At 37.2% G+C, this 13357-nt stretch overlaps 1 protein-coding gene across 5 annotated transcripts in view; it reads right to left on the minus strand.

The window, feature by feature from the left end:
* Positions 1-13357, minus strand: part of SYTL2 (synaptotagmin like 2) — a 62889-nt gene that overhangs the window by 12480 nt on the left and 37052 nt on the right. For 2 of the 5 annotated variants that reach the window (XM_030043171.1, XM_030043170.1), the window contains 8 exons: positions 12158-12230; positions 11476-11575; positions 9550-10431; positions 8733-8804; positions 3554-3655; positions 2514-2567; positions 1231-1278; positions 19-113 (listed from right to left, as the gene is read on the minus strand). In XM_030043171.1, coding sequence (XP_029899031.1) covers positions 19-113; positions 1231-1278; positions 2514-2567; positions 3554-3655; positions 8733-8804; positions 9550-10431; positions 11476-11575; positions 12158-12230 — 1426 coding nt within the window. The other 3 variants (XM_030043168.1, XM_030043166.1, XM_030043167.1) reach the window with 2 other exon arrangements.

Consider the following 13357-nt stretch of genomic DNA (forward strand, 5'->3'; position numbering starts at 1 on the left):
TTCAGAGATGGAACGTACCTCTTCCTGTAGGAATGATGGTACTGACTTGCTCAGTCCTTTGAGTTTTTCAGGATTGGAAAACAGCTTATCAGGCTGTGGAGGCACTGTGGAAACTGAAGAGCAGCAATTCAAAAGGCTTCAAAAATACATTTGTACATCAAAACAGTGATATTCCGTAAGAGGACATGGTTAGAAACAAGCAACTTTGATGAAATACATGCACGTGCACAACCAGTTTACAACTTGGATGCAAGATTTCCTGCCTGCCGCCCCCCCATATAGGACCCAGAGAAGCTATCATTAGGAAGGATAATCTACTTTGACATCTCCTATAACACTGACCAAAGAACTTTGGCAGGAGCAAAAATGTTTACATTGCTGACATGACATACAAGCCTGGGTGCTGCAAGCAAATTCTGATCAAATGTGGTGAAGAAAACATTTTCATTTTACCTTCTAGACTTTCTTCCCAGAGCAAGAATAAGTGCACTTATGCAGTAACCACACCATCATTGACATTAGAGTCATCCTAAGGATCTTGGTAAGAAGTACAAGCCAAACTCTGTTCTTTTATTTACTCAGCCTAATTAATTGCAATAGGAACATTTATGTAAATCAAGCAATTTTTAGACCTGAACAAGGAAGTTTCAACTATTCCTAGTTAATTATAAGATGCATATCTCATTAATGATGCACTTTTTTGCAGCTCATCTCTCCAACTTTTGTATACCTCTACTGAAGTTCAGTTCTATGCTCTATACAAAGCTTAATTGCACAAGCTAGCCTTGCAAAAATCCAGTTTGCAGTAAGCCCACAATTATGCTCTAACCATACTTATATTTAATAATGCACTAAAGCTCTATATCTTTGGACTGGATACACATTGTGAAATGCTCCAATACTGAATAACGTATGACAGAATTACTTGGCAACAAACAGCCAGCTACAGGGGCACATTATCTATTGCATAAAATGAAACACTGCACACGACGGGATTGTTTGCAAGGCATGAGTTAAGCTTTTGCAGAGCTTTTGCTGTTGAAGCTCAAATAGTGCTCTACGTATTGGTTATTGTCAGTATGCAGTTAGATGAAGTTTTCCCATTGAGCAAGTATCTAGTCCAGATGTATAACTTGTTAGTTGTTAAATAAAAAAGGATTTTCAATGTATTAGTTTAAATATCAGTGGAGAAGTCGCTCCATTGTCTGCTGGAAGAATCCTGTTACTCACTTCCTGCTGTATTTTCATTCCTCTCTTGATGCTGATCAGGTTTCAGACCTGCTCAGTGCAGTATTGACAACAGTCATTCAGTAGCACAAACAGCTTTGCAATGTTATAAATAGCATCAATATATATTTTATATGTGGGAAGTTTTTGACTTCCCCAGACCCCATATGGTTCTGTGTTTTGCATCGCTGTCCTCCTTTGAGGAGCTGGATGATAACAAAGGTAACATGAGTGTATAAGATAGGCAAAGCAAAAAGATGAATAGTATTTTCAAAAGAACTTGCCTTATTCTGTCTATACAGCTATCAGTTTGGCTGTTTGTCTTTTTTTTTAAAAAAACCCTTCATTCTTAATAAATTTAACTCAAACACCCCCCACCCTTTTCAGGTAAGTGTCTACACATTCCATACTGAATGTAAAACATGCTTTCAGTAGGGGTCTCCATTTGAAAGCAAAGTACTTAAGTCTTGTTAATTTACTGGACATTGCATGCATCCTATTACGCTATGATCATTCTATTTATACTATAGGCCACTAACATGCAAAATGCTTTAAAGCATCTAAAACATGACAATAAATGCAACTGTGCACAAATATTTTTTAAAACTGTAGTGCTCCAATGCAGCAAATAAAAGAATTGTGTGTTATATTCCAGCATATTCAGTGTTCATCTTGACATGTTCCTGGAGCAGGTTTGCTTTTATTTTGCTTAGATTTGGAATTTCTAAAGGTATATGGAAAAATTTAACAGTAAGGCATCTGTAATGCACTAATGGACTGATAACATCAACAGTAGCTGATCTAGCAGTTCATCTATTGCTTAGAGTAATTCTACTTTGCTGGATTGAGACAGGGATTGTAAGAGATGTTCCTTTTCAACTGATGTATTCTGAAGCATGTTTTGCACTAGCAAAAGTCATCTTGCATCTTATAAAACAACAAATTAACAGACAAATTCAATATTTACTCAGGCCAAGCCTTTCAACTGAGCTGATGTTCAAAGCTCTCAATGATTTCAGTAACTGTTTCATAGGCTGAATGACCAAAGGCCAAAATAATACACTGATAGGTGGCACAGAGTTTCTGCAGATATAGCAGGACACAACATAGGTATATTCTTTAAGAATAAAACAACACAACAAAATTCTACAAAAGCATTTCAGTCATGCTGAAGTTAATCAAATCTAAAAGCACAATACAATTCTTGGCTTAAAAAAGTCCTTCACTAGCAAACAGAGGCCATTGAAAAAACAATAAACTTCCATGCAGACACAAAAGATATTTACCATCTTCAGCACTAAGAGCTAATTCTTCCTTTGGATTATTTATTTTTCCTTTATCTGTGCAGGAGAAAAGTAACACAGTTAGAAATTTTGCTGTTCAGTATGATAAAATGGATGACAGTGGTAATCACAGAATTAAAAGTAATGAGGACCAAAAAAACAAATAAACCAGCAGAGCCATGGGAATGGTTAAATTCAAGAGATGCTTTCTACTTCACACACTACTTCAAGCCTACATCCAAGCAGCAGTCTCATGTTGACACAGTTTCTATTAGTGTGCTGTTGCAACAATGTTAGTGCATACCTAAAACCTAGAAACTCGTTAGAAGCAAGCAGTAGCATAAGTAGTATTAGAACAGTAATTTGTCAACAATAGCCAACATCTTTCAAAATCTACACCTCCACACTTCCATTTAGAAATGTAAGTTCAGTTTATGTCTTCCCCATTAGAGATAACCATTAGACGTGAGATAAGCATGAAAACTCAGGGCCAGGATGAAGTGAGACAGGAATAATAATTTAAAAAAAAAAAATCCTAAGAGGCTACAGAGGGAAGTCAGGAATGAATTTTAAGTACAATCTTGTCTCACTGTATTCTCTTAAAGTGAGTTTGGTATATTAACTGCTAGAACACACAGGTGAAACACTACTAAACTAAGATGATTTTTTCATACTTGCACTGTCTACTAATTTGACCCAAGCAAGCAGCCAGGAGATAATGGCAGTTGTTGCTCATTACTGATTTGGGTGGTTGCCAATACTTTCACTATTGAAAAACTATCCAAGAAACAGTTCATCACTGATTAACATAGCGCATTTTTGGAAGATGTCTGCTTCATAGACCAGTGTTGTTTCAAAATTAACACAAAGAACTGAAAAGTAAAATGTATGAGAAAAGAATTCAGTTGTACAGTTCAAGATCCATATGGCTTATTGAGAAACAAAGACAAAAACACTACTTGGCAAAGCTGTATAGAAGACCAGCATGAACACATTTAAGCCAAACTGGGGTCATGGGAGACACACACAAGCTTTGTGCTTACTTGAGGTGGCTGATGAAATGTCCTCTAGACTTTTGGAAGCCATTTTCCTATCTGCACTCCTTTTCAAAGCCATCAAAACAGGGTTTAATTCTTCTTCTGAACCTGTTACGAGACAAAACACATGAACACTGCACACACAGACATGCCATTTTAAGCAAGTCACTAAAAAACCAGCCATGGATTTCTCATAAGAATCTATTTTGACTGTTAGCAAAGACAGTGAACATTCAATGAAAACACAAAATAAATCCAAAATAAACAAAACAAATGCCTAATTTTAAATGTCCATTTGCTCTAAGTTCTCTCAGCTGTCAGGGGAGAGAGGCAGGTTGGCTGATTTGCCTGCGTAGTTATCTCTGTCTGTACTGACTAATAAGGGGGGCTCAGGCAATTATGGCACTTAACTGTCTAAGAACAATATAGGATAAACTCAGACATAAGCCATTTTGTAACCATCTTGTTATGAATCAGCACAAAAAAGTTAATAGCTTTAGTTTTTTCCTCTGTGTAAATTTGCCCCTTATATTTATTCCCCAGTGAAAGTAATTCTGTTTCAATACTTGAGTAACAACCACAAAAAAAATCCCCAGCTGTGGAGATATTTGGATACCTGAAATTATGCAGTTGCCTCCAAGGGCAGAATCAAGACAGACCTAGATCCTTCAGAAACCTTTAAGACCTTCTCTCCTCCCTCCCTTACTTTCCCCTCCATCAGCTAACCAACCAGGCTTTACAGTGTTGCTGCCTGAAATTATGGGTTAAAAAAAATTATATTTCATTATTCCTCATTTGTTTTGGGTTTTCACTGACTTTCATTGGAATCTCACTTTCAAAACAGGCTCAAGAGTAAATTGGCAGGCCCTGGAAACTTCACAGATTTCTCAGATTCTCCAGGTGAAGAAAACATCCCCAGTCTCTCAGGAACAGATTAAAAAGGTTAAATTATCTCCTCTACCATAAGTTCTTTGATGACTAATCACATTCTATACATTGACTAGAGCTGCCATTCAACCAATTAATAAGAATCCTTGTAAATAGACCATTTCATTTATATGGCCACTTTCTAGTGCAACAGGCAGCAATGCTAAATGAAATAGCACAGAGTATTGGTTTTGTCTTTATATCCAGCCATTCCACTCATAAATATTTACCTTTGAAGACTAGCTGGTCAAACTAAAGAATGAACTCAGTCAGTCACTGATATTTTTTTTTTCCCTCTTTTAATCCAGGATATTTAAAAGAAATACCAGATTTTGAGTGTTACAATGTTATTAATTTGAAGGATGTATCACAGGGGAGGAAGAAAAGGGTAAATCATGAAGACTGATACGATTGATTCATGCTGCTAAACTCCCCTTATTGAAGGGGCTTACCCAAATGTAGCATTTTTTTGTCAAACACTTTCCAATTAAAGGACTTAATTAGTTCTTCCCATCTTTCCCAAACAAATATCCAAAGCATTCAATTAAGAAATAAGCATCACACAGACTTTTGGTTAACTTATTTCTAGTTGGCTACCAAAAGAAATTGTAGCCGTGTTTAACAACCCAGCACCATGAATTTTAGAAATCAAACAGCTCACAAGTTGAACTTCTGGTTCCAGAGTAGGACTCAGAGTTTTCATCTGAAAACTTGGATCCCAAATTTGAGCTGTCCCCTTCCTCTTCATCATTATCGTCATGCTGAGACCTTAGGCAGAGTTGAGTTCCTTCTGGCTGGGGGGAGATGCTCTCATCTTTAAGTGGTGTGCTTGCTCTTCTGAATTTCAACAGTGCTTTAAATTCTGAATTCTTTTCAGAGGCATCCAAGGATGTGCTTTCATCTCTCCTTCCTTTTTCATTTATCTTGAATGGCTTGATTGCAATCATATTGGTCTCTCCTTCCAAGGGAAGAAGATCAACTGGAGCCATGCTTCTCTTTTCTGTTTTATTAATACCTCCATTTCTTCTAGGAAGATCAGAAGCTTCAATTTCATTTACTGCAGGATCATTTAATGAAGCTTTGATATTTTGTTCTGGAGCCCCCCCTTTGACAGCTATCTTCATCTGTGTATGATAGCTACTTAAAGCACTATACGGCTGTGACATTGTCATGAATAGAGTCTCTTTTTGTGATGGAAATGTATGATCCCCAAACTTTTCTGGTTTATGTAACTCTTTGGATATTGGAGATGAAGTTTCAGATGCTTCTTGAAGAAGCTGTTCTAAAGAACTACTGAATTCAGTGAATTTTGCAATATTTGAAACAGAAGTTTTTTCTATTGTTTCTTGTATTTCTTGAGGAGGATCTCTCTCTTGTTGATGTGGAGCATGCAAACTTTGACTAGTCTGTATTTTACTTTGTATTTTCTTATCCGCATTTTCCACCACAGAAGCTGGTGTTTCAGAGATCTCCTTTGGTAGCTTCAGCAAATTAACATCAGATACTTCATATTCAGCTTTGGACAGTACAGATCTTTCTATGGTCTCACTTATCTCCTGTGGCAACTCTCCATCATGCTCATAGGTTGTGCTTTTAACTTCCACCTCAGCAGTTCTCTGTACTGTGCTGTCAGCACGTTTTGGTTTAGGAGGTGGTGTTTCAGAGGCCTCTTCCAACAGCTTCTCTAAAGCAGAACTCAAGCCACTGACCTTGGATGGAGCAACAGACTTTTCTATGGTCTCACTGATTTCCTGTGGCAACTCTCTATCAAGCTCATAGGTCATGCTTTTAAATTCCATCTCAGCAGTTCTCTGTACTGTGCTAGTGGCACGTTTCGGTTTAGGAGGTGGCATTTCAGAAGCCTCCTTCATCAGCTTCTCTAAAGCAGAACTCAAGCCACTGACCTTGGATGGGGCAACAGACTTTTCTATGGTCTCACTGATTTCCTGTGGCAACTCTCTATCATGCTCATAGGTCATGCTTTTAAAATCCATCTCAGCAGTTCTCTGTACTGTGCTAATGGCACGTTTTGGTTTAGGAGGTGGTGTTTCAGAAGCTTCCTTCATCAGCTTCTCTAAAGCAGAATTCAAGCTGCTGACCTTGGATGGGGCAACAGACTTTTCTGCGGTCTCATTGACCTCTTCAGGCTGACCAGTATCTTCTTGGCATGTTGATTCTATACTACAATTAGTTTGTGATATACTATTCACGTCATTGGATGTTTTCATTCCCATCCTTGTATATTCAGAAGGTTGATACACAAAGGTTTCTCTGAGCAGGTTCTGCAAACCAGCTTGAGGCCTCCGAGAACCCTCAAGAGTATCATCCTTGTCTGCTGCCTGATGTTGTAGACAGAAAGGTTCAAATTCCCTAAACATTTTCCTGAGGCTTTTTTTGTTTTCATGCTCATCTGTTGATGCCACATTCATTTTTCCTGTGCTTTTGCTTATTTCTTCTTTTTGATCAGCAGGAGAAACGTCATGACTCTGTTCTACTGTTCTTTCAAAGACCCTGGACTGATCTGGCTCTTTCAAAATGTTTTCTTTTAGGTTCAAGCTAGATGATGTCTCAGAGGCTTCCTTTTCTAACTTCTTTAGGCCTAATTTGAATACATCAAGCTTAGCTTTAGGTAGAGCGACCTTATCCACAGTTTCTGCAGTTTCCTCTTTAGGGAGACTGACATCTAATGGAGTAGTCTTGTTCTCCACTTTTTCTACAGGTAAACATAGACAATCATCTACTGCTGTCTCCTTTAAAGCATCTTTATCACGAGGTGACTGGAGAAACTGCAAGGAAACATGATGTTCTGATGAAACAATACTTTTTTCTATACATTCTTTAACTTCTTGCTCTGGAAGAACCATCTTTTCCTGGGGTTTTGAGATAACTGTTTTTCCTTCCAGCTGGACAGAGCATGTATTTTTCGTGTGTGCCACATTCAGACCTTTCAGGGTAGGTGATCCTGGAGGCAGTTCACATACCATAGAATCTAATTTCTGTGGTTTTTCTCTCTCAGATGTTTGGGTTTGTTGTTGAATTAACTCTTGCTTGCTCATATTATCTCTGCCTTTATCTTCCCTTGACTTTCTTTCGTAAGTTATTGAACTAGTATTTGGCAAAGAAATATCTCCCCTATCAATGCTATTCTGCAATTTAACTCCAGTATCCCAGAAGTTTCTCAAACTCTGGAACTGTGAAGGATCTGAAATTTGATTCTTGAACTTTTCATTCAGTTTTTCTTTTAAAGACAAAATCTGGAACCTGGGCTTCTGCTGGGAAGAAGTAACAACTTTTCCTTTAAGTGTTTCTTTCTCATCTTTGTCTTTGTTTTCTAGGGAAGCTGAAGTGGCACCAACTCTTGGCTGCAAGTTACTGGCTTTTGGCAATTCTCTATATTCATGAACTTTACCATCAGATGGAAGTGTTCTTTCTACTTTTTCAACTGCATGGCCTGGTCCAAACTCAGAAGAGTTTTGATGTTCATTTCTTGAAGCCTGGCTTGCACAACTTACTTCAACACTTCTTAAAATATTCTTGCTTGGATCATCCAATTCATTAGGTAGGTATACCGCAGTTGGTTTTATTTTGTCACTTTCTCTGAGACTTTTCAGAGCACTGCCTCCTGATACATTAGTATTGATATTAACTTTGTTCTCTCCGTGACTGGGGATAGTTTTATCCCTTTCCCAGAATGCTCTGATCTCTGTTATTCTTCTTTTTTCTCGTATTGCCTTCTCTGATTCACATTTCTGAACTGGTAGCTTGTGTTCTTGATTTTCCAATAAATTTGATTTTTTATTTTGTTGCTTGATTTCCTGACCATGTTCTCTTTCTTCAACTCTTGTAGAGTCAAATTCAGTTAGTGGTTTGTCATTTTGCTCCTCATTCTCTTCCCCTTTCACCCTCTCTTTTATCAGCTGTGTATCTTCTGAAATAAATGATGTAGGTGAAATACTATTCCATTGTTTAACCTTTGCAAAGGATAACTCTTTTCTAACTTTTGTTTTTCCATCCATGCTAGGCCCACTGTGTTCTGTAGGAAGAACTGCTTTTCTGGATGAGAAGTCCACTTCCTCTTTGGGTTCCCAGCCTTGGGATCTGGCTGATACATGTTTCTTATCTTCAGTACCAGAACTTCTTTTAATCCAATCTAAAACTTTTGATACAGATTCATCGGCCACTTTCATGAGTTCATCAGCATGTTTTTCAGGCTTGAAAGTGATTTTAACATCTTGCTCCTCAACAAGATCAGGCTTACCTTGTTGAAGACTTGTAGAATTGGTATTCAACACCTCATGTGCTTCTGTCTTAGCAGAAAGCTGATGTTCATCTACAACATAAACAAACTTATCAGACTTAGGAATCAGACACACAACTCTACAAATGTCTGATCTGTCTTGAAAAATCTCCCTGTTGGTTTTTTTTTTTTTTAATTATTAGCAGAGAAAAGCGTTCTCTGTCCTTGTGCTTTTGGAAAGAACCATACTGCAGGCAATAGAGTAAAAAATAAATTCCTGCACTGAGATATCCTACTGGAAAATTAATCATATTACTTTTGAGGGTGCGAGCAGATAAGATTAGTTATCCCCATTGTAAAGGAAATGGCTACATTGAAGAGAGGGCCAGGCAGGGGGGACAACCCAGCATATTTGTGTTTAGTTCCATGAACAAATCCCAAAGTCACAATTTGATTACTACCAAGGACAGTTGACAGCAGTACACCAAAAATTCTAATCCTTCAGTTCCTGTGCAGACAGATCTACCAGGCCTTATGACAGGAATTTTATCCAAATACCATCACTTCACCTTCATCATCCGCAATAAAGGTGCCTATCCAGGCTCTGATCTGATTGTTAATTCTTAAGAATACCTATAGAAGATCACCTAAAAAATATTGACCACATTGCAGCATTAAAATACAAAAAAGTGATTTAGAATTTAATTCTGCATTATGTAGCACATTCCTACTATTTCTGTTTCCTAGTTGTTAATTCTTAGATACAAGTGATTCAAACATTAATAAATATGTGCTATATGCTATTGCATTCTGTTCTTCACCCCCATTAGTCTCTTACCAGTAAAGTTTTTGTGTGACTTTGATTCATGGCTCAAGAGCTGGTTGGATTTATTTTCACATGTCTCATCAACACTCAGTTCATTATTGCTATTTGGCTGGATATTGCTGGAAGTCTTCTGTGGAGTTTCAAGTTTCTTAGGAGTAACTGTCTTTGTCTGCAAGGTTTCATTAACCAGGAAGACTGACCTATTAGTGTCACAAGGGCCAGATGCCAATGTATCTTCTTGTAAGCCATCTATTGTTTTTATTTGTAAAGCTGATGAACAGGTTCCCAAAGGCTTTACAGCAGAAATTTGCTTATTCCCAGATGAATCTGATCTAATAGCATCATTTCCACTACTCTCTATTTCATCAGATTCTAACAAATCAAACTGTCCTGTTTCCCTATGATGGTGTAGCTGTGGGCTTTGCAGAGGTTCTCCTTTACCTGTGCTAGATGAGAACCTCACTTGTTTTAGTTTTTCCAGTGAAATTTGTGTGGAGTCTTCCGCTTCTTCAGTAAAAGAGTTCTTCTCAGCTTCTCCTTCAAAAATAGTTGCAGTAGGAATACCATTCTTTTTCTGAACATCTAACATCTGACTAACACGAACTTCTGAGTCAGTGGAACTTGAACTTGAACTGCGTTTCAGAATGCCCCTGGGTGGGTTACCAATGCCATTAATCTTCTCGGTCCGTTTGGCTGGTTTTGGAACAAAGTCTTCTCTTTGTGACACAGGATCTGTTGCTTTGTGAATTAATTTTCTAGCTTTTGGGACTGGACGCTTAACTAGTCCCTTCTGTGATTCATCGGTTGGTTCTACAGAAGGCATCTTATGTTTCTCTGATTCATCATTTTCTAAGTTTGGTTGAGGTTGGCTCTCTTCTGAGAGTGACAAAATTTCTGTAAGACATATATATAGAAGAAATCATGAGGTTACATGACATTCATCTGCACAAACAGAGGGGTGTGACACAGTGCAGATCTAGAATGCAGTGATTATATTGGTTTATTAAAAACATCTGCAGTAAAACACAGGCAGAAATTCAATAAAGGTGTTGATTTCATTTGTATGTAACAGGAATTTTTAGCAGATGAAAATCCTGCAGTTATTTCTTATTCTAGAAATATTAACTATTTGATGATTCTGAAGATAGAGAGCACATAAAATTTTTGCTCAGCTTTACTCCTGCAAGGGATGAAGTTTGCAGGGAAGGGCAGCTTTTGAACACGCATACACCTCTTCAGGTTCAGAACATAAACAGCAACCTGCAGAAATGGAAACAGGCTATTTCCACATTCATATGGAACGACGTAAAATGCAGAAATGATCTCCTGGTAGGGAGATGAAAATTTTTTTTATTCCTAATGTGCAAGTCTTCCTTTTTCCTGTTAGCAAGCTTCATAACAGAGACAGGAGAGTAATCTCCACATATGAGCCTGTAAATTACAACTTCAAATGCCTGTATTGTGATGTATCATCACTCATCTGCTTGCCTGCAGAGAATACTGCGGGAAAGGGAGGATTCGAAAATAAACAGGACTGAGAAAACAAAGGAAAAAAATAAAGATCAAAGAGTTAGGCTTCCTTTGAGCCAATAGCAGCAATGACTGGAAGGTCATAAAGACAGCTATGCCAAATTCAAGGAAATTCCTCTGTTCTCTTAACAGCAACTCAGGACAAACAGCCCTCTCACATGCAGTGCTTAATATTGACTAGAACTGTGAGTAAAAGGAAAGGAAGCAAAACCCTTTTACTCGCATAAACAGCCATTTCCTGAGTATATTCACGCTTTACATGGGATTTGAAATGAACTAGTTGATAAATCCAAGTAGTTAAGATAAAACAGGTTTTGATATCTTACAAAAAGAAGCAATGAAAGTAAAAATAATTTCCATATAAACCCCCAAGAAATTCACAGTCATATGCTAAATAAGTATATTTACCCTCCTTTGATAGCTGAGGTAGAGTGGCTGGTCTGTTTCCTGATTCCCCACTGTTCAAGTTATCACCTGATGCAGTGGAATTAAATGGATTTCTCCTTTGCTAAAAAAAAAAGGAATGAACATTATAATTGCAGTCAAATTGTTAAATCAGTACAGTCTTCACAAAATAAATGAAAGTGCAGTGATTTCCTCTGCCTCACTACCCTGTCAAAGAGTCTGAAAGCATGCTTCTTAAATTGGATACATGACAAAAAACCTAAACAATATGAACCAGGGAACTATCAAAAGTGCTAGTGATAGTCTCATCTTGCACTTTTTGAAGTCACCAACAGCAGAGATAAACCACCACTTAAAGACACTTGAAAATCCCAGTTGTTGCAAGTTAAATAATTTTCTCTAATTCTGTGACTTTAGAGATACTGGAACGCAGCAGGACAATTCTTTTCAGTGGCTGAAGAGGTTGGAAATAATGTCAAGCACAGACAGCCACTGATGATAGCCGTAACAGCACTTTAGCGCTGAACTTTTAGCAGTTTCCATTATCTCCCTCCAAAACAAAAAATACTCATTTTTTCCAATTTATTATCTTTCTTCCTCAAATCTATATTCATCTTTACCACTGAAGCAAAGAAACACACAAAATGTAAAAGAAAACTTCTGCTATATTCAAAACCAGTCATACCTTTACTGGTGAGACTGCTGCCTTCATAGGTCTTTCCTCTGGTTTGTCTAACATAGAAGTTATTGTTTTAGAACTGCAAAGAAAAAGCATATAACAACTTCAACAAACAGGTCATTACTTTAAGCCTTTTTGAAAAAGCAAAACAAAGATTCATTTATACATACTCAAATATAATCTCTTGGCAGTTTTCTATTTAGTCTCTTCTTATCAGATTTAGAAGCAAACCTTCTCCTATCCATAGCAAGGAGATATTCTTGCAGCTTTGTTTCCTTGCAAAAATTTCTTTGCTTGTTAGTGAATTCAATACAACTTCCACTTGACATGACAGAAACCATATTTTTGATATCTTTTAGATTTTTGAGAAAGCTTTATATAATCATAGCCACTCTCCAAACAATATCGGTGTTGCTGTCTCCATCCTTGTCCTACATTTATACCTCTAGAACTGAAATCAAAGTGGAGGAAAGTGCAAAACTCTATTTTTATCAGATTTTAGCAAAGTATCCAAGTCAAAAAAAAAAAAAATTTAAAAAAAAAAAAAAATCAGAGGAACCCCATCACCACTATAGCAAAGATGTGATATGCCACAGATGACAACGCATCCCCTCAGAGGTACAGCTTATAAAGCTATTCTTTCAATTAAGATCTATGAAATCTGTGGTTTGATAGCATAAGTGAAGTTAGTTATTACTTGTGATCCTGATTAAGTATGTCCCAGGTAAGGAGAAATTAAAACAGCTAGACGAGACAACTCCTACATTATATCAAGAAATATTTTATCTATTTGCAGAATGATGCAAGGGTTTTTTTTTCAAAACAATCTGATTTTTATAATTTGAGTTTATCTAAACATCTCAGATATGAAAAAGCATTTGGTTTTTGAAGATGGGAGTTAGATGTGGATTTAAATATGGTCTTCATATAACAACCACATTCAGTATCTTAACTTTATATAGAAAATGCTGGCATCAACCAGCTTACATGCTTATGATTTTGGGGATGGGGGAAACAGTACAAGGCAGGAAAGATGAATATTCTCCAGGTAAGAAATATGACCTCAGGCTAGGAAGAAAAGCAACTCTTATGTTTTTTCCAATATAGCTGTGCAATGAGATTCCAATACTGAATATTTCTTTGGTCAACTACCTTTGGTATGGGTGAAAAGACTTTCAGATATTGAATTGTAAGTAGCAGAGCCAG

This window comes from Aquila chrysaetos, chromosome 19 (genome assembly GCF_900496995.4).
Source record: "Aquila chrysaetos chrysaetos chromosome 19, bAquChr1.4, whole genome shotgun sequence".
NCBI lineage: Eukaryota > Metazoa > Chordata > Aves > Accipitriformes > Accipitridae > Aquila > Aquila chrysaetos.